At 36.6% G+C, this 22,995-nt stretch overlaps 1 protein-coding gene across 1 annotated transcript; it reads right to left on the reverse strand.

The window, feature by feature from the left end:
- Nucleotides 1–320: 320 nt before the first annotated feature.
- Nucleotides 321–3,519, reverse strand: LOC145075707 (uncharacterized). The gene is made up of 2 exons (XM_079021847.1): nucleotides 3,223–3,519; nucleotides 321–911 (listed from the first exon to the last, which is right to left on the reverse strand). Exons 1-2 carry the CDS (start codon nucleotides 3,517–3,519, stop codon nucleotides 321–323), a joined length of 888 nt encoding a protein of 295 aa, XP_078877973.1.
- Between the last annotated feature and the right edge of the window lie 19,476 nt (nucleotides 3,520–22,995).

Consider the following 22,995-nt stretch of genomic DNA (forward strand, 5'->3'; position numbering starts at 1 on the left):
TTGTAAACTTTCATCAACAGTCTTCCTTCCATATCTCTGACCCACAACCACGGCTCTTTGATTCGGATTTCGTCCCTAAATTCTGGTAATTGCCCAAGACTTATGATGTTACTACATAAATCGGGTATGTAGTACACATTCTGAAGCTTCCTCTGTTCTCCATTCTTGCATTTAAAAACGATTGTTCCCTTTCCTTCAATTCTCACTTTGGATTCGTTGCCAAACTTCACGAATCCACTTGTCTTTCTGTCTAATTCACGGAACTTGCTCACATTTCCAGTCATGTGATTACTCGCACCTGTGTCGAGGTACCATAGGTTTTACTGGATTGATTCACCTCCATGTGTTCTCAATTTTGGCTTCACGCTTTCTTCATTTAAGAATACTTCACCGGTTTCTTCTTTCCCTTCGAGTGATGACAACGGAAGTGCAGGTTCATTATCATCTTGTACCAGATTGCTTTCGTAGGTTCGCTCTTTTCTGGGATTCATGCATTCGGCTGCATAATGCCCGAATTCCTGGTAGTTGTAACACTGAATCTCGCTTTTATCTTGATTATTTGATGAGCTTTGACCTCCTTCTTTCTGCTGGTCTGAATTTCCCCTTCCACGGCCACCATTTCTACCTCTTCCTCGGCCACGACCACCCCGTGATCCTCCATGACCGCCACGATTCGATTTTTGTCTCGAATCACCCTCTATTTTCTTCTTGTTTCTTTCATACCATTCTTTGTGTGTCAAAATAAGCTTCCGTTCATCGCTTTCGCCACGACTCTTCATTCGTTCTTCGTATGATTTGAGTCTTCCGATCGCCTCTTCGACGAACATATCATCCAAATCCCCAAATTGTTCGAGTGTTGAAGCAATTTGAACGAATTTAGATGACACTGCTCTGAGCAATTTCTTCACCACCTGAGATTCATCGACCTTATCTCCCAGAGTGCGAAGTGTACTTACAGTTGTCACACCCCCAAACCTGAACGGCGGAAACGTTCGGGGGCGGATGACTTCATGTGGTAACGTAACAATTGAATACATAGTAAAGAAAGCAATACAACCATCATATATATAATTGAAAGTTTACATTTTTCAAAAAGTACATGTTCAAAACCAATTACAATATGATGTCAAAATGTGAGATTTAAGTGGCGCCGCAGCGTCCCTTCTTCAAAAGCGTATTGTTACATGTAGTTACTGAATCCCTGGGACATACAAGTAATTTTGAAAGAGTAGATCAGCATTTAAGCTGGTGAGTTTCATAAGTATTTAAATGACAATGTTGGTATGTAATGAAATGTTTTGTCCTTGTTTGTTTGTTTTTAGAAAATCCTATATTTTCTACTAGTATAAAAGTAGTCTTCTCTCAAGACCAAAGTTTGTTTCCAAAAATGTATGTAAGTATAAAAATAACCAATATGTTTGAAAACCTCGTAAATCAATGTATTTTTAATACCTCATGTGAGTTTTATAACCATACTATTGACTCGGAATCCCTATACACAACGTTCTTCAGGCGTTGGAATGTTATGACGTTTGTCACCCCAAATGGTGGACTGTAGCTAACAGTCAGGGCGCGGGTTGTCAAGCCCGTATAGATCTATACACAAACACCATGCTCCCCCTCCAAGGGATTCTGGTATATAATACAGGACTTGAAATGTGTACTCGAACGTACGTGAAGTTAATGTCTCACAAAACCGTGGTATAAAAACAGATTTACATGTTAAAGTGTTCGTTTGTTCTTGTATATGAAAGTGACTTCTTGAAAATCGCGTTTCTAGTATGTAAAAGTTAGCAATATCCTCGTAAAACTATACCTATTATAGTTTTCTAAAAGTGTGACTTGTTTGTTTAGAAATGCCTAGAAAAGGAATCACTTTTTATAAATGTATAGATTTTTGTAGAGCCTAAGATAGACAAGTATACATATAATCTAAGAAAATGTTTAGTTTATACATGCATTACAACAATTTATATTTTTAAAGATAGGATTCTATTGTAATATATTTTGTATACGAGAGTTCCCTATAAAGTTTATAAATCACATATGATTCTACTTAATAAAAGTGTATAATAATCTTTATATATAACACCCGATAGTAGTCGTGTGTTTTACTTGTATTTCCCCCCCCCCCCCCCCCCCTTAGAAAGCTTATAAAAGCATTTAGAATAATTAAAAAGGGTTAATAAAGGGGTATGAACTCACTTGAAAGTTTGAAGATAGCAAGATGGAAAACCGGGCATAGTTTCGTCTCGGGAAACGGATTTTTCTCGGGATTCTCGGGAATCTCGGGAGTAAAATCGACCTTCGGGACTTGAGCAAAATGACCAGGGCTTCGGGTTAGAACGGGCACGGAAATCAAGGCAATATCGTGAGAGAAATGAGAGAAATGGGGTGAATTTCCCGGAACCCTCGCATCTCTATTTATAGTGGTCTGAGAAGCCTCGGTACGCGGGGCGTACTCGTGCGTCACCCGTGACCGAGTCCTCAACTGCTTCGCTTCGGATGGGATGGATCAGGTAGGCTCGTATAGGGGCGACGTGGACGGACCGAGACCAAGGCCTTCGGGTACGCGGGGCGTACGGGGTTACGCGGCGCGTAACTCGGATGAGGACGCTGACTCCTCCTTCGGATATTACCGGATTTTTGATTTAAATTTATATATAATTTATTTAATAAACTTCAAAAATTCATATCTTCTTCATACGAACTCCGTTTTCGATGGTCTTTATATTCACGCGTAGGTGAGACTACGCTCTACAACTTTCATGTAGACTCCGTTGGCAAATTCCGAAATTATTTTTATTATTTATTTATAAAATGTCGTGATTAAGGAATTTCTTTAAAAATTCATAACTTCTTTATCTGACGTCGGTTTTTGCCAGACTTTTCACCGCTGAAATACCATTGTCGAGACCTTCGATTCTCGTTTAGGTCATTCCGGCCAAAAGTCGCTCGATCTCCGATTCGAGTTTTTAGCTGTTTGCTGCTAAGCCGAACTTGGAAAAATCTTAACTTCAATATACGAAGCCGGATTTGGGCATTCTTTTTACGTACGATCCCGGTTTAATGATATTAAACATAGTAGGTAGTTAAATAGAAACTTTTTGGACATTTTATTATCAAAGTTAATTTCTTTAACTCAAAAGTGGTTACAATACTTGACTTATTAGGCCATTACAAAGAGTTGAAATATCGGGCTGTCACAACAGTGTTGGTTACTTTTCCGGTGAAGTCGTCGACACTTTCCATTTCTGTCATGCACAGTGCTTCGAACTTAGCCTTCAGCGTCCGAATCCTTGCAACCTTCACTCTGTTAGCTCCTATGTACATGGTTTTGAGAGCGTCCCAAGCTTCCTTGGCCGTCTTCTTCTCAGCCAAAACCATCAGTAGATCTTCAGGTATACCCTGGTAAATGGCGGCAAATGCCATGTTATCTTTCTTTGATTCAACAAGGGTATTTGAGGTTCTGGGCTTTACAGCATCCCAGACGCCTTGAGCCAACATGTGCACCCGCATCTTAATTGTCCATGCTCCATAATTCGTCTTTGTCAACATCAGATAGTGGAGGGTTATGTCACACTCCAAAACCAAGAACAGTGGAAACGTTCCGGGGTGGAGGACGTCATGTACAGTATCACAACAGTGTAAAATAGTAAACAAGCAACAACATCATCCATTGCATTATAAGTAAATTTTTAATACATGTGTTCTGTCATTGTAATTAGACACCAAAAATATATAATCAAAATAAAAGACGAGACTTGTCTGCTCCGTCTTCTCAAAACCTGGCCACCGTACCTGTCTACTGATGACCTGAGAATACAAGTTATTTTGAAAGAGAGTATTAGCTTTAAAGATGATGAATTCATAAGTATTTAAGTGTCATTGTCTTGCTTTGTAAAGCTGTTATGAATGTCATGTAAAACCTTTAAGTAAGACAGTTGATATAAGTAGGAAAAACCCTAAGAAATCCCTTATTTCCTACTAGTATGAAATGTAGTCTTCTTCCGAGACCCGAATGTTTTGTTATGACAACGTAGTCTTCTACCAAGACCCGAATGTTTTGTTATGACAATGTAGTCTTCTACCAAGACCCGAATGTTTTGTTATGACAATGTAGTCTTCTACCAAGACCCGAATGTTTTGTTATGACAATGTAGTCTTCTACCAAGACCCGAATGTTTTGTTATGATAATGTAGTCTTCTACCAAGACCCGAATGTTTTGTTATGACAATGTAGTCTTCTACCAAGACCCGAATGTTTTGTTATGACAATGTAGTCTTCTACCTAGACCCGAATGTTTTGTTATGATAATGTAGTCTTCTACCAAGACCCGAATGTTTTGTTATGATAATGTAGTCTTCTACCAAGACTCAAATGTTTTGTTATGGTAATGTAGTCTTCTACCAAGACCCGAATGTTTTTTTATGACAATGTATTCTTTTACCAAGACCCGAATGTTTTGTAAGTAAAATGATAGTTTTTCCTTCTTTTTTACTACTACAAACAGTAATTAGTCTAACTCATCGTTTATGTGAATATATCACAAAATAAAGTAAACAGGAAAAATATAACCATGTAAGTGTTATCCCTGGTTACCAGGACTAACACGCCATCGCAGTAAGCGACATGTATAACCTAATGAACCTCCGAAGATGGTCCAATTGTCCTCTCTAGCAGCAGCAGGTTGGAGGAAGGGTTAGTCCTGTAGCCGACTCCTAATACAAGCGTTAACCTAATGATCATCCGAAGATTTTCATCTCATCCTCTGTTGCAACAACACGATGGAGGAACGGTTAGTTCCGATATTGATCCACCTATTATAAGTAATAACCTTAGACATCCGTAGATGTTCATCACCCAATGTTGCTAACAGGTGGGTTCTGGAATGGTTAGTCCCGTCTAGACATCCCATCGAACAGGGATAGGCAGGAAAATTTACACAGAAGGTACGAATAAATCTTCCTAACATAAGTGATAACCTTAGACATCCGTAGACGTTCATCACCCAGTGTTGCTAACATCTGGGTTCCGGAATGGTTAGTCCCGTCTAGACATCCCATCGAACAGGGATAGGCAGGAAAATTTACACAGAAGGTACGAATAAATCTTCCTAATAACTCTAGGTACAAGTATCCAGGTAAGTGAATACAGAATAATGTATCTAAGTAACAGTACTCATGTATGGTATTCATGTAAGCGTATTCAGATAAATGTATCTATGTAAACGTACTCATGTATCATGTAATCCTAGGTAAATGTACTCATGTATCATGTAAGCATATGTAAGTGTACTGGTATAGACTCATGAATGAACTGACTCCTGTGTGATTCCTTTTAATAGGAATAATGTTTGATATCCTCTAACTATCTCTATGATAGTTAACTGAAAGGTAATTGGTTGTTCAAGTAGGCTTATACACTCTTGCAACCCAAGAGTGGTGGAAACTAAATGAAGGGTGAAAACTATAATCTCTAACATATATATGAACATATGCGTATAAGTATAGTTTGGTTCAAGAAGGTAAAAATGGTTTTGTACGACATCTAAGAGTTTTGAACAATAATTAACAATGACTTGGTGTCACTTTAATGAACATTTCAAAAGTAATACATTTGATAACAAAGTATTTCTTAAGATTTAAAACCACTTCATGCATCACATTCTGTAGTATGTGAAATCTGCTGATTTAAAACACAGTTATAAAATACATATAATTGATTTAATAACATGTTGTTTTCTACTTGTATCCCCCCCATTAAAGCATTTAAAATCATTTAAAACGTTGATTAGGGGTATGAACTCACCTGTAGATGGTGATTTGGATGAACTGAACGGTGTAGGATTGTTAGGTGTCAAGTGAGGACTTGTACACGCACTACGATCCTAATGAACATATAATCACACATATATGCACTCAATTAGTCTTAAATTACTAATTGATAATGTTAAGACATCCTAGAACAAAATAAACACTTTATATAAGTGTTATAAGCCCTAAGGATTGCATCTAAGCTATTGTGGGACAAGTCACTTGGGTTTAGGGTTCCAAAGGACCCTATACATGAGTTTACTCTTCATATATCCTCACACATGGAGTTTACGGTTGTAAACTCTTGAGTTTACGGCCGTGAACTCCCAAACTTGTGGTATTTTGTGTTTTGAAGTTCTAAATGATCCCTAGAAGTATTCCAACTTGGTGGTTTAATTCTTGGAAGGGTTTAAGGCATAGAAACACTCCTTTGAGGAGTTTACGGCCCTAAGGCCATTTCCCTCAGAGTTCGCGGCCGTAAACTCTTAAGGAAAGGTGTTTTTGATGCTTTCAAGTCTCTTGCACATGTGGTATAGGTCTTAGACTTTTATCCCAAGCATATGAAGGCCTTTGGCACACTTTGGTGCCCTTTAATCATGTTTACGGCCCAAGAACCATGTCATGGCCGTAAACTCACTTTGGAAGGTGTTTTTGATGGTTTAATGTCCTTGATTTATGTAGGAGTAATCCTTGGTAATTGTCCAAGACTTTAGGAGTGCCAAAAGCACTCTTTGGTCCATGATTTTGGAGTTCACGGTCCAAGTTCTTCTTGGGCCGTGAACACCTAAACTTGGGTGATTCTTTGATGTTTTCTTGTCCCTAATACACTTCTATATAAGTCCATGTTAATAGCACATCACGGGGGAAAGTCTAGGCTTTGTTTCGGGAGTTTACCGCCCAAGAACACCTTGGGGAGTAAACTCCTAAATCTAGTTATTTAGCTATCTAAATCATGTTATAAACACATAATAAGCATTCTAACACTACTAGAGAGAGTTACTCACGTTTTGGTATAAAAACCCGATGATCCGTGGGAGAGAAAATGACTTTTCTCTAGTTGGAAATGCGAATAATGAATGAATTTGGTTCAGAATTCTATTTATAGTCCTGAGATATTTTTGGCAGAAAATATTTTTAATCCCAAAATGATTTCTAATATAACAGAGTGTCGGAATAACAATGTTGCACGAAACCCTAATGCATCCACTCTCCTGATATCTCCTCAAGTGTAAATCCTGAAAAACTGCCAAACTTATACCCGAAGTCTGGAATTTCACTGAAACTGTTCTAACCTCTATTGGCTTGATATGGTTTGTTCAGAATGGAAATTTCGGGTTGTCACATCATCCCCCTGTTAAAGGGAATTTTGTCCCGAAATTAGAATTTAGATAAGGAAGTAGGTATAAATGATCGAGTTGTTAGGTGAAAACTTCCTAATCGATTGATTCTCGCGCAACCATGTGAAATCGGGTTCTCGGTCGGTATTCCAACGAACCTTCACTAACGGGCGATGGCGCTGCTTCGTCCGCTTGACCACTCGGTTGAGCATCACGACGGTTCTAATACGAAGGCGAGGATCTCGTTAATCTCAATTTCGTCGAGTGGGCTTACGAGCGTCCTAACAGAAAGGAATTTTTTAAAAATTGAGACGCGAAAGGTAACATGTATGTTACTGAGTTCGCGGAGTAGATCTAGTCGGTGAGATGCAGGACCGATTCTAGTAGGAATCTCGGAGGTCCTAACTATATTGGATTTAGCTTTCCACGCTTTACGAAGCGTATTTAAGCCATTCCCAGAGTGAGGTTTCTTAAAGAATTTGGTCTCTCACTTGGTATTCCAAAGGTTCTTTCTATTGCTTAACTTCCCAGTTAAGGGCTACCCCTCGCTGGGTCAAACTCAAAAGGGTTTCTGAAATTTGTGAGGGATTCCGAATGGACTATGATAGTAGGTCTGTAAGACATAGAATTTGGCGAATTTTCCGTCGGTAACTACGGTGCCGACAAATTCCCAACGGTTTTGAATAACTTGTCAGAGTACTCAAGAATTTCCACATCACTAATAGTGTGTCTCAGGAAATCAGACTCTTAATTCCAAAACTCGTGTTCAGAGAACTTTGCGAAAAGTATCTCCGAGGTTAATGTTTCCATGGGTTCTTTCTTATTACGAGGGTAGATAAGTAAGTCATTTCATGGAGAAATGAAGAACTGATCCTAGTAGGAAAAACGTACTCCACTCATTTAGCTCATGAATACTGTGGACGTATTGGTCCTATATGAGGGGTATCACTACGGACTTGAAATGTCCGCATCGAGTTCGGAGGATAGTCTTCAGGACATCCTTCCCTATCACTCGAACTGGTGATATTCAGATCTTAGGTCCATTTCTGAAAGTAACTCTTTCCCTGTGTTTGCTCAACCAACCCGTCTATGCGAGGCAGAGACAACGATTTCTAAAGGAAATTCTTAATGAAGTCTCCGGTCGTCGAGGTACATAAGATGCACTCCGTCGATTTCTGGTAATAATAAGACCGGAGCTCTCAAGGGTGAGAAGCCTGGTCTTCTAATTCTATTGTTGAGTAGTTCGTTGTATTGTCCAGGTTGTTCTTGTATCTTCCGTAGGCGTTTAGACTGAAGGCGATCTGGTTATAAGGGTCATACTGGGTTCTAAGTTTGTTCCAATGCCAATGTAATTACTTGTACTCATGGGAAATCTTCGTCCTGAAGCTCATATTAAAATTCATACATGGTTCAACGATCACAATCTCGTGTATACGAGTAGTATATATTTAAGATTGAAAAGGTAGTCGAATAACTGATTCTTCTTTAAGCTTACATCCCATCGAGGGAAAAGAAGTTAAAGTGGAATCATCAATTCTAAACCTGTAGAAAATTGATTATATATCACTCTCATGTATACATTCTTCAGTGATTGGTCATCCGTATGAATCCTGGAGTTGAACTTGACGTACTGCATGAGTAATACTGTGGGGATTCCTTCAGAAAGGAAAGGAACTATAAGGTACTTCATGCACGAGTACCCAGGTGTTCCGATATAATAGCTTCGCTAGAAGACGTTTACTGAGAAAGAGATGTACTTATGAAGCTGTTTTTGTGAGGATCAAATCGAATCGAGTCGTATGATAATGTCGGAATCATACAGAAACTTAAAGACATTAGATTTGAACGTAAGGCGTTACAGACAAAACACAACAGTGCAACTTTTAACAAAGTTACTGTACTTTTAGATTTACTACAAGACTATTGTTGCGAACAAGGTATACTACGAAAGATAAGTACATGCAGCACGAGCATCCCTAAACGGACGGGATCCCACAAAAGATAAGACTCTTTTTGCACTCGTTTTGGGATGGTTCATAAGTCTGTTACAACTAAACGCCTAAATTACATTAACGTGGGTCCGGAGTAGACTCTCCTGCGGCGGTGGTCGGTAGCATACTGTCGTGTGTGCCAGCATTTGCTGCCTCTGGGCAGTTCCTTTTGTAATGACCTACCTTGCCACAACCGTAGCAAGTTTGGTTCACACTGGTGTTTGGCACTTGGGTGGGTTGAGCTGTTGGAGTCTTGCAGTAACAGGTTGTATGCCCCTTCCTGTTGCAGTGTGAGCACTGCATCTCCCTAAAAGGTCCATGGTGGTGAAAACTGCATTTAATGCATTTTGGGAGATATCCAGCATAAAGCTTGGCTGGTTTAGGGACAATTGGGATGTCCGAAGGGATGGTAGTTGGAGGTGCTGATGTCGTGGCTGTGAAGGTTGTTACTGGTGGATGTTTCCTGTTTGCCCTTCGAAGCGACTTGTCCTTAGGTTTATTCCAAGACTTCCGTTTGTTACTTGGATTGGAATGATTGTTAACAATCCCGGTAACACTTGCGTTGTTAGCATTCAGCTGACACGGCAGCCGAGACTGCAGCTTGAAAGGTAGCTGCATCAATCTGAAGAGTTGGTGTTTGGTTGATGGGCTGATCGTTTTTCTTGGGTGACATGATTCTGTTACACCGAAATAAAATGAATTTGTGAGCGAGAATGGTTGAACCTAGACGTAGTTCGATCGCTCATGAAAAGAATAGAAGTATGTTTTCTAAGGTTCGACCTACATCCCTATGATGCAGTCCTAGCACGGAATGGAAGTATGTTCACGAAGGTTTAACCTACATCCCTATGATGCAGTCCTAGTAAAGATCAGAAGTAAGTTCTTACAACGGTCTCAAGATGTTTCTCGTTCTAGCCGAGGTATCGTTGGTTGGCGAATAACGTGATCCAACCATTAAAAGAGACTCGGAGATGTCTCCGGAGTTAAATTGCTATAGTCCAATGACTTGACTAGAGCATGTTTCAAATAGACTCTAATGAAAGTATGATAAGAGTATTTGAATAAAGAAGGACACATAAGTTAGCCGACTGTGAATACCTTTGATATTCATGACGTACAAGTTCGGGAAAATGACCTTGTAACAAGGTCTTACATCATATCCAGAGAAGATAGTTCCCGACAACATAAAGACCTAACCAAAAGTACTTACAGTACAAGATAGTTTCATAATAAAAGGCCACATCGGGCATAGACAGAAACACGATTCCTTTCTAACAAGGAATATAAAGTAAAGTACCTACTACTAGCGACGGTCATCCCTCTGGTGAACTCTCAGTTCAGCCAGTTAGCGTTCCACATCAAGTAGGTGTCTTTCGTACACTCTCTGGCGTGCTCTAAGTTCTACGACTTCGGCTTGTGACTCAGCCAGTGCTTGCAGCAGGGTTTTATGGTCTCTCTCAGACCTCTCACGAGCATGCTCAAGGCGACTGGTGCGAAGCATATGCATTCCTCCATTTGTATCAACTTCTGCGATACGTTGTAGAGTTGTCCTGCTCTGAATTACGTTTCGGGAAACTCTTCGGATCAGAATTGGCATGATTCTGTCTGCTGAGCCCCCATTGCTCAGGTCATAGAAGCTTCGGTCACCATTAAATGGCATGGGCTGATCTTGTCCTTGGCTCCATGTTTCCAAACATTCCACCTACTCAGGCGTCGGGCCATGAAAAGTCGGACAAGGGTTGGGAATTGGAAAGGGAGCTGCCTGTGGTAGGTTCTCAACCTCGGGTTCGGAGATGGCATCGTCTGAAAGGTCGTCAGCATGGTGATCATTCAGAGGGATTGGATGATCATTATCTGGTTCTTCTCCAAACCATCCAGCAATAACCACGTTCAGAAGGAACAGGTTATCGTGGGGATGGAATCCAGCCATGTTATCTACGCGAGAATTTGGGGTAAGAAAATAATTATTAGACGAACTATCTAGATAATTATTTAGGAAATCTTCATTAGTTCCATCGCTATTTGTAAAGTGCATACCAGTTATATGTAATCAACACAGGATACGCCTTCGAATAAGTGACCTCAACTCCAAATTCACAAGGAATAGGGGTAAAGCAAAAAATTTCACCTATTCTAAGTCTATAACATCCTAATTACATATAACTTTAGCGTATCCACTTAGCAATTATCAACTTAGGAATGAAGATTCCATTTTAGTTCTCAAGTATAAAGTACTTATAGTAACACAAAACACCCCTAAGGTATTTTAGACTTAGGTTCTGTTATAATGTTCTCATTGTGGTAATGTTGGTAAGTTTTTAGACTTGTTTCCATATCACAACCATTCTTGGGCATGTGCTAATCACTCCTTGGAACAGCATAGTTGATCAGGCTATGCCACTCCCAAGACTGACCATACATCCCCGAGCTTACCTGTGATATTCAACAATCTCAATACTTTTGTTCTTGTCATCGTGACACAGATTTTAGTATAAATGCAGGCACGTATAGTTTGTTAAATGTTTTATTATTTAAAAGTATAAACTCTTAGACAGAGTGTTTTAATCCCAATGTGTTTATAGTTAGTATATCTTTTATGGGTTGATATACTTAATTCACTATAAACAATGCTCTGATACCAATCTATCACACCCCAAAACCAAGAACGGTGGAAACGTTCCGGGGTGGAGGATGTCATGTACAGTATCGCAACAGTGTAAAATAGTAAACAAGCAACAACATCATCCATTGCATTATAAGTAAAGTTTTAATACATGTGTTCTTTCATTGTAATAAGACACCAAAAATATATAATCAAAATAAAAGACGAGATTTGTCTGCTCCGTCTTCTCAAAACCTGGCCATCGTACCTGTCTACTGATGACCTGAGAATACAAGTTATTTTGAAAGAGAGTATCAACTTTAAAGCTGGTAAATTCATAAGTATTTAAGTGTCATTGTCTTGCTTTGTAAAGCTGTTATGAATGTCATGTAAAACCTTTAAGTAAGACAGTTGATATAAGTATGAAAAACCCTAAGAAATCCCTTATTTCCTACTAGTATGAAATGTAGTCTTCCTCCAAGACCCGAATGTTTTGTTATGACAACGTAGTCTTCTACCAAGACCCGAATATTTTGTTATGACAATTTAGTCTTCTACCAAGACCCGAATGTTTTGTTATGACAATGTAGTCTTCTACCAAGACCCAAATGTTTTGTTATGACAATGTAGTCTTCTACCAAGACCCGAATGTTTTGTTATGACAATGTAGTCTTCTACCAAGACCCGAATGTTTTGTTATGATAATGTAGTCTTCTACCAAGACCCGAATGTTTTGTTATGACAATGTAGTCTACTACCAAGACCCGAATGTTTTGTTATGACAATGTAGTCTTCTACCAAGACCCGAATGTTTTGTTATGATAATGTAGTCTTCTACCAAGACCCGAATGTTTTGTTATGATAATATAGTCTTCTACCAAGACCCGAATGTTTTGTTATGATAATGTAGTCTTCTACCAAGACCTGAATGTTTTGTTATGGCAATGTAGTCTTCTACCAAGAACCGAATGTTTTGTAAGTAAAATGATAGTTTTTCCTTCTTTTTTACTACTACAAACAGTAATTAGTCTAACTCATCGTTTATGTGAATATATCACAAAATAAAGTAAATAGGAAAAATATAACCATGTAAGTGTTATCCCTGGTTACCAGGACTAACACGCCATCGCAGTAAGCGACATGTATAACCTAATGAACCTCCGAAGATGGTCCAATTGTCCTCTGTAGCAGCAGCAGGTTGGAGGAAGGGTTAGTCTCGTAGCCGACTCCTAATACAAGAGTTAACCTAATGATCATCCGAAGATTTTCATCTCATCCTCTGTTGCAACAGCAGGATGGAGGAATGGTTAGTTCTGATATCGATCCACCTATTATAAGTAATCACCTTAGACATCCGTAGATGTTTATCACCCAGTGTTGCTAACATATGGGTTCCGGAATCGTTAGTCCCGTCTAGACATCCCATCAAACAGGGATAGGCAGGAAAATTTACACAGAAGGTACGAATAAATTTTCCTAACAAAAGTGATAACCTTAGACATCCATAAACGTTCATCACCCAGTGTTGCTAACATCTGGGTTCCGGAATGGTTAGTCCCGTCTAGACATCCCATCGAACAGGGATAGGCAGGAAAATTTACACAGAAGGTACGAATAAATCTTCCTAATAACTCTAGGTACAAGTATCCAGGTAAGTGAATACAGAATAATGTATCTAAGTAACAGTACTCATGTATGGTATTCATGTAAGCGTATTCAGATAAATGTATCTACGTAAACGTACTCATGTATCATGTAATCCGAGGTAAATGTACTCATGTATCATGTAAGCATATGTAAGTATACTGGTATAGACTCATGAATGAACTGACTCCTCTCTGATTCCTTTTAATAGGAATAATGTTTGATATCTTCTAACTATCTCTATGATAGTTAACTGAAAGGTAATTGGTTGTTCAAGTAGGTTTATACACTCTTGCTACCCAAGAGTGTTGGAAACTAAATGAAGGGTGAAAACTATAATCTCTAACATATATATGAACATATGCGTATAAGTATAGTTTGGTTCAAGAAGGTAAAAATGGTTTTGTATGAAATCTAAGAGTTTTGAACAATAATTAACAATGACTTGGTGTCACTTTAATAAACATTTCAAAAGTAATACATTTGATAACAAAGTATTTTTAAGATTTAAAACCATTGCATGCATCACATTTTGTAGTATGTGAAATTTGCTGATTTAAAACATAGTTATAAAATACATATAATTGATTTAATAACATGTTGTTTTCTACTTGTATCCCCCCCCCCATTAAAGCATTTAAAATCATTTAAAACGTTGATTAGGGGTATGAACTCACCTGTAGATGGTGATTTGGATGAACTGAACGGTGTAGGATTGTTAGGTGTCAAGTGAGGACTTGTACACGCACTATGATCCTAATGAACATATAATCACACATATATGCACTCAATTAGTCTTAAATTACTAATTGATAATATTAAGACATCCTATAACAAAATAAACACTTTATATAAGTGTTATAAGCCCTAAGGATTGCATCTAAGCTATTGTGGGGCAAGGCACTTGGGTTTAGGGTTCCAAAGGACCCTATACATGAGTTTACTCTTCATATATCCTCACACATGGAGTTTACGGTTGTAAACTCTTGAGTTTACGGCCGTGAACTCCCAAACTTGTGGTATTTTGTGTTTTGAAGTTCTAAATGATCCCTAGAAGTATTCCAACTTGGTGGTTTAATTCTTGGAAGGGTTTAAGGCATAGAAACACTCCTTTGAGGAGTTTACGGCCCTAAGGCCATTTCCCTCAGAGTTCGCGGCCGTAAACTCTTAAGGAAAGGTGTTTTTGATGCTTTCAAGTCTCTTGCACATGTGGTATAGGTCTTAGACTTTTATCCCAAGCATATGAAGGCCTTTGGCACACTTTGGTGCCCTTTAATCATGTTTACGGCCCAAGAACCATGTCATGGCCGTAAACTCACTTTGGAAGGTGTTTTTGATGGTTTAATGTCCTTGATTTATGTAGGAGTAATCCTTGGTAATTGTCCAAGACTTTAGGAGTGCCAAAAGCACTCTTTGGTCCATGATTTTGGAGTTCACGGTCCAAGATCTTCTTGGGTCGTGAACACCTAAACTTAGGTGATTCTTTGATGTTTTCTTGTCCCTAATACACTTCTATACAAGTCCAAGGTAATAGCACATCACGGGGGAAAGTCTAGGCTTTGTTTCGGGAGTTTACCGCCCAAGAACACCTTGGGGAGTAAACTCCTAAATCTAGTTATTTAGCTATCTAAATCATGTTATAAACACATAATAAACATTCTAACACTACTAGAGAGAGTTACTCACGTTTTGGTATAAAAACCCGAAGATCCGTGAGAGAGAAAATGACTTTTCTCTAGTTGGAAATGCGAATAATGAATGAATTTGGTTCAGAATTCTATTTATAGTCCTGAGATATTTTTCGCAGAAAATATTTTTATTCCCGAAATGATTTCTAATATAACAGAGTGTTGGAATAACAGTGTTGCACGAAACCCTAGTGCATCCACTCTCCTGATATCTCCTTAAGTGTAAATCCTGAAAAACTGTCAAACTTATACCCGAAGTCTGGAATTTCACTGAAACTGTTCTAACCTCTATTGGCTTGATATGGTTTGTTCAGAATGGAAATTTCGGGTTGTCACATCATCCCCCTGTTAAAGGGAATTTCGTCCCGAAATTAGAATTTAGATAAGGAAGTAGGTATAAATGATCGAGTTGTTAGGTGAAAACTTCCTAATCGATTGATTCTCGCGCTCCCAAGTGAAATCGGGTTCTCGGTCGGTATTCCAATGAACATTCACTTACGGGCGATGGCGCTGCTTCGTCCGCTTGACCACTCGGTTGAGCGTCACAACGTTTCTAATACGAAGGCGAGGATCTCGTTAATCTCGATTTCGTCGAGTGGGCTTACGAGCGTCCTAACGGAAAGGTATTGTTTAAAAATTAAGACACGAAAGGTAACATGTACGTTACTGAGTTCGCGGAGTAGATCTAGTCGGTGAGATGCAGGACCGATTCTAGTAGGAATCTCGTACGTCCTAACTATATTGGATTTAGCTTTCCACGATTTACGAAGCGTATTTAAGCCATTCCCAGAGTGAGGTTTCTTAAAGAATTTGGTCTCTCACTTGGTATTCCAAAGGTTCTTTCTATTGCTTAACTTCCCAGTTAAGGGCTACCCCTCGTTGGGTCAAAGTCAAAAGGGTTTCTGAAATTTGTGAGGGATTCCGAATGGACTATGATAGTAGGTCTGTAAGACCTAGAATTTGGCGAATTTTCCGTCGGTGACTACGGTGCCGACAAATTCCCAACAGTTTTGGATAACTTGTCAGAGTACTCAAGAATTTCCACATCACTAATAGTGTGTCTCAGGAAATCGGACTCTTAATTCCAAAACTCGTGTTCAGAGAACTTTGCAAAAAGTATCTCCGAGGTTAATGTTTCCATGGGTTCTTTCTTATTACGAGGGTAGATAAGTAAGTCATTTCATGGAGAAATGACGAACTGATCCTAGTGGGAAAAACGTACTCCACTCATTTAGCTCATGAATACTGTGGACGTATTGGTCCTATCTGAGGGGTATCACTACGGACTTGAAATGTCCGCATCGAGTTCGGAGGATAGTCTTCCGGACATCCTTCCCTATCACTCGAACTGGTGATATTCGGATCTCAGGTCCATTTCTGAAAGTAACTCTTTCCCTGTGTTTGCTCAACCAACTCGTCTATGCGAGGCATAGACAACGATTTCTAAAGGAAATTCTTAATGAAGTCTCCGGTCGTCGAGGTACATAAGATCCACTCCGTCGATTTCTGGTAATAATAAGACCGAAGCTCTCAAGTGTGAGAAGCATGGTCTTCTAATTCTATTGTTGAGTAGTTCGTTGTGTTGTCCAGGCTGTTCTTGTATCTTCCATAGGCGTTTAGACTGAAGGCGATCTGGTTATAAGCGTCATACTGGGTTCTAAGTTTGTTCCAATGCCAATGTAATTACTCGTACTCGTGGGCAGTCTTCGTCCTGAAGCTCATATTAAAATTCATACATGGTTCAACGATCACAATCTCGTGTATACGAGTAGTATATATTTAAGATTGAAAAGGTAGTCGAATAACTGATTCTTCTTTAAGCTCACATCCCATCGAGGGAAAAGAATTTAAAGTGGAATCATCAATTCTAAACCTGTAGAACATTGATTATATATCACTCTCATGTATACATTCTTTAGTGATTGGTTATCTGTATGAATCCTGGAGTTGAACTTGACGTACTGCACAAGTAATACTGTGGGGATTCCTTCGGAAAGGAAAGGAACTATAAGGTACTTCATTGCCACCATTTCATCCCGCCATTTCTCCACGAGCTTGATACTTGGGCATGCACAAGATTCGCTCTGATACCAAATGTTGGTTTTTCACAAACCTGTAACACTCAGACAATGGCTATGTACAATATCAAGATGAAAGAAAGAACGACTCTAACTGTTTCAAGCTTAAATCTTTTCTCTGTAAATTGAAAGAGAAGAGGTAATACCTCAACGATTACATGCATAACATATTTAAACACAAAAACATGCGAGAAATATTGCAACTACCACTACATGCATGAGACTCGGTCTCTTATCCAACATGGCTTTGATTGAATCAAAATAAACGTGCATCTAATTCTAACGATCAACAAACTCACTTTAATTAAAAACTAATTAAGTGACTAACTGAACTTCTGAATTATTTCATCACTCTCAAGCTGTCACAGTTTCTTATGCCCATTAGAAATTGTCCTCTGAGATCCATGTTTGGTAATCGAATATTCAAAACCTTGTTCTTATCATGTTGCCAGCATTCGACACCAGTAAACCTACAGATGAAACCTTATGTATTGTTGTTAAGATTACAGGCTGAAAATATGTGTAATGGGTCTTCTAATGATTCCTTAATAGATCTTAGGCAACTGATGTCTGACTCAATGGCCTTGTTTGTAGCAAAGCGAGCTAGTATGATTAGCACCGGCAATTGCAAACACGAACTAGGAATACCATTTATTTCCATCTTAGTGTTGCGTGATCACATTGAATTGTAATGTATATATAAACTGAGAATCTAAATCTCCTGTGGGACCCACGTCAAACTGTCAAAGAAAATAGGGAAAAAAGGTTAACGTTTTTAGTCCCTTACCACCAATTTTCACTCGTTTACTAGTTCAAAGCTTCTAGACTTAAAGGACAATCAGCTAAATTCTTGATTCCAAGTCAAAGGTGTTGTTTGTTTGTTTTTGTTTTTTTTTTAAACCCTCTTCAAACCACTTTCTGCTGCGTGGCGCAACATACGCGCAACACTTTCCCTCTCGCAGTAGTTTGTGTTTTTGGAAAGCTTCAAACTACAAAACCTCTACGCGTGTGCTGCATGACGCAACATTTAACTCGCCTCTTCAAACCTCTTCAGTTTTTCATTTTTCCAAGTATTTTTTTCTAGAATTTTGGTATAACTTTTTTTTTTTTTAATTTTTTTTTTGAAAACTTTGATTTTTTTAAACTTTTATTTATGGATTTGATACAATTCTTTTTATAGTTTCCACAAATTTTTTTAACTTGATTTTTTTTATAAAAAAAACTTTGATTTTTTTTACCGTTTTTGTTAATAATATTTTCAGTTTCAGTTGCATCTTTTTTTAACATGTGTAGTTTTTTGCGAACTTTGTAGACTTCATTTGCAATACTTTCTTAATTTTTTTTATTATTTTCTTTTTTATGTTTTTTAAAATTTGTTTTTTTCTAGAATAAAACTGTTAGCTTATTTTATATTTTTTAAGTTTTTTTAAAAGTTTTATATTTTTTTACATGCTCTTCTTAGTTTCCTTTCAATGTTTTAAGACAAATTATTAAAATTTTGGTGTTGAGAACTATTTTCAGTTTATTTAAATTTCAGTTTACTGCAGCAGTCTATAGATGTTAAAAAACAAACATGTTTCGTATTATAGGTTGCAGTCATTTGTTCCATCTCTTCTGCTACAGAGGATTGAAAAGATGGTCCGCAGATTTCATGAATTTTCGTTTCGAAAAAACAGCAGACAGCACATCAAAGAAAAATAGGGTAAAAAATGAGGATTTTAAATACACCATTTACTAAAGACAAAACCACCATTGTCACATTAATTAAAATAACGTCTAAATCATTAACCATTTACAATTTTACACATAATTATTATTTATTTTTTAATTACCGTGTATATATATATATATATATATATATATATATATATATATATATATATATATATATATATGAAAATAAAGCACAACTCTGTGTTTTTATATATACTAATGGTCCCTAAACTTTTTCTTTTTCTCACAAATGGCCTTCAAATTTTATTTTTTTATTCACAAAGCATCTAAATTACATTTGTGTTTTTGTATACATTAATTGTGCCTAAAATATTCTCTTTTACTCACAAAGCATCCAAATTACAAAAAAAGCCCGTAAACTAATTCGTTTCTTGTTTCTTATGGTTAAACCTTTTGAAATTATTTCTTTTAATTTTTCAGTGTTAAAGTTATAAGTTTAATCGTTAAAATTTTAACGTTTACACATAGGGAAATTATTAGAAAAGTCTCAATATTTTCGAAAAAGTTCCATTTTAGTCTGAAGATTTTTTTTAACATAAAAGTCCCGATTATTTCATTTTGGCTCAAATTTACAAAAAATATCATTTTTTTCTTTTAATAGAAAATGACATATTATTGTGTTTTTACAAATAATCGAGATTTTTATGTTCAATTTTTTTTTTGGGACTAAAGTGTAATTTTTCCGAAAATATTAGGACTTTTATGACAATTTCCCTTTACATGTATTTCAAAATTATATAAAATATAGTCATCTTTAGTTTATTGTTTTTACATTTGATACCGTTTGTTGAGTGGAAAGATATGTTTGGTCGTCCTTATTAAAAGTACACCGTTCCAACAATTTTTTTTACCAAACACAAGTACAATAAATAAAAGTTACAGTTTTTATTTACCATTCTTTTTGCCAAACATATTTATATTAAAATTATAATTTTCATTTTCCTAATTTTTAATTTCTACAATTTTCATTTAATATTGTTTTAAATTAGAATTTTCATTTACCAACGCTTATTACAATAAACATGCTCGTTTTTGCTTAAAGAATGAACAATTACACCATACAAGTTAGTGAAAATTGGGAAATCTTCAGAAAAGTCACAATATTTACAGAAAAGTTACACTTTAGTCCAAAGATTTTTTTTAAACGAAAAAGTCCTGAAAACCGGCAAAAATTTGCAGTTTGACCCTTTTTGACCGGTTGAAACTGGTACCAAATTAATTTATGACTATTTCGTAAACTAACCAAAAATATTGAGACTTTTTTGTAAATAAAAAATATTAGGACTTTTCTGTAAATAAAAATATTATGACTTTTCAACAAACAAAACCCTTATTATTATTATTATTATTATTATTATTATTATTATTAAAAATATAAATAAAAATACTATTTTTTTGAACTTGTTATTATTAATATTGTTACTAATGCATATAAATGCATTTATATGAAAAAATAATATTAATGATATACTTTAAGGGTGGAGGTGGAGGAGATGATGATGTTTTTAACATTGAAATCGTGAATATCTACTTGTATATTTTTACTTTATATATGATAATTTTACATTTGTTATTATTGTTTTCAATTCAGAATATTAATAATTAACAATTTAAAAAAAAGTTGCATATTTGTAAAACTGTTTATAAACAGTTTAAGGTATAGAGTTTCTCACTTTGTATATAAAATTTTTTAAGGTAGAAGAATTACTTTCCAAATCCAACAAATTCACTACAAACATCTACATAGGTAACCAATATCAAAATTCAATACTACTAATTACAATATCTTGTTTAATAAAAAGTAATAGGAAGAATTCAAAAGTATTAATCAAAATTCAAAAGTATTAATCCGAAAAACATGTTCTATTACTTTTTATTAAACAATATATTCTAATTAATACTTTTGAATTTTGATATGGGCTACCTATGTAGATGTTTGTAGTGGATTGTTAGATTTAAAAAGTAATCATTCTACCTTAAACATTTTTATATACAAAGTGAGAAATCCTTCTACCTTAAACTATTTATAAACAATTTTACAAATATGAAACTTCTTTTAAATTGTTAAGTATTATTATTCTGAATTGAAAACAATAATAACAAATGTGAAATTATCATATACACATTAAAAATATACAAGCAAACATTCATGATTTCAATGCTAAAAGCATCACCATCTCCTCCACCTCCACCCTTAAATAATGTCGTTAATATTATTTCTTCATTTAAATGCATTTATATGTATTAGTAACAATATTAATAATAACAAGTTCAAAAAATAGTATTTTTATTTATATTTTTAATAATAATAATAATAATAATAATAATAATAATAATAATAATAATAATAAGGGTTTTTTTTAGAAAAGTCATAATATTTTTGTTTACAGAAAAGTCATAATATTTTTTGTTTAAAGAAAATTCTCAATATTTTTGGTTAGTTTAAGAAATAATTTCAACCCGTCAAAAAGGGTTAAACTGCAAAATTTTGCCGGTTTTCCGGACTTTTTCATTCAAAAAAAAAATTTTAGGACTAAAATGTAACTTTTCCGTAAATATTGGAACTTTTCTGAAGATTTCCCTGAAAAATAAGACTCCTATAATTATACATAATAATTACATAACCAAATGAATCATACACATAATAATTTATATAATCAATAATAATATATATTGAAATATTAATATATATTAAATTGAAGTAATAAGGGTTGAAAATAAATTTTCAAAATAGAAAAGGATATAAAATGAAAATAAGTTCTAACTAGAAGGGGTAAAGATGTAAAAATTATTTAATGCTCGTTTTGTTGTATGATTCCCAAAGGTTTCGACCACATCATCAAAATGTACTTATGGTAATAGGTTATAGGTATTGCACGAACGTAAGTTTATCAAAATAAAATGTAACGGTCAATACATTAAGTTGCCTCTGGTTACATGGGTCTTGGAGGACGTACATCTCTTGATTTACTACTACTAGTTGCGATGAAAGATGTAATAAACCTAAGACAATAGTGCGAGTAATGTAGCCACTAACTTACTTGGCTATACTCTTCTATCATATGCCAAAATGGCGCACAAGGTGCCTTGCTATTTCACTCATTTCACGAGTGGCCTCTTCCGCACTCTGTTTTGCTAAGGCAGCCATAGCCTCAGAAGCATGTAATTGTTGTCTCATGGTGACCACTTCCTCCTCTAAGGAGTGTAGACAGTCTGTAATGTTCTCTTGCTCTGCTTGCTGGTTTAGTATAGCTCCTGAATGGCGTTCTTGTTCTTTGTGGAGTTGTCAAATTTGCATTATCACATTTCGGGCTTTGCCTCCGATCTCCATTACCTCATGATGGAGAGCCTGAACCTGAGCGCCTAGACAAGCCACTGGTGGTACCATTAGAGGTAATGCTTGATTGGTGAGGGTGTTGGGGCCAGGAGTGTGGTGTAGTGGGTGCATGCCTAATGTAGATCGTCGGTCGGCTCCTCTAGTCCCGACATGTCTCTGGTTGCCCCTTGTAGATCTCAGTAACGAAACTTGCCCTTGCATGGGCGATAATTTCTCGCTATAAATGTTCATCCAAGAGGACCCATATTGGGTGCTTACGTACCTGGAAGGAAGGAGGTGAAAGGGTCTCTTGCCTGCTTCCAGTCGGGTAAGGTTCGTTAATGATTTCTATAGCGCCTTATCCCTCGTCTGAATCCTTATCAGAATCCTCCCTTTCGTAATCCACCTCCTGGTATTCTTCAGGACCCACTTCTAGGTTCTCCACGTGAACTTCTTCTGGCTCCTCCTCGATCCATCCGTTGGCTGCTATGGCAGGGTAGTGGGGGTCTTCGTGGTAAAATTCAGCCATGTTGTCTGTATGAGAATAGAGGTATGAGAAATATATAGAGGATTTAATTGTGTGGTTCTATGGTATCCTAAAATACTCCTATAATAATTTAAATGTTGCGTTTGATCCTAGGTATCTTAGCATTGGTAAGTGTAGAGTCGTCGTTTACTACGACTATTTCCCAATATATGCTAGTTACACCTCTAATAAATATAGTTGATAAGGCTATATTTAATCAATGTCTAATTACATATCCCGAGGCCTACCTGTAGTGTTCAAC

The sequence above is a fragment of the Lactuca serriola genome, chromosome 9, assembly GCF_051521515.1.
Source record: "Lactuca serriola cultivar US96UC23 chromosome 9, Lser_US96UC23_V15, whole genome shotgun sequence".
Classification (NCBI taxonomy): Eukaryota; Viridiplantae; Streptophyta; class Magnoliopsida; order Asterales; family Asteraceae; genus Lactuca; species Lactuca serriola.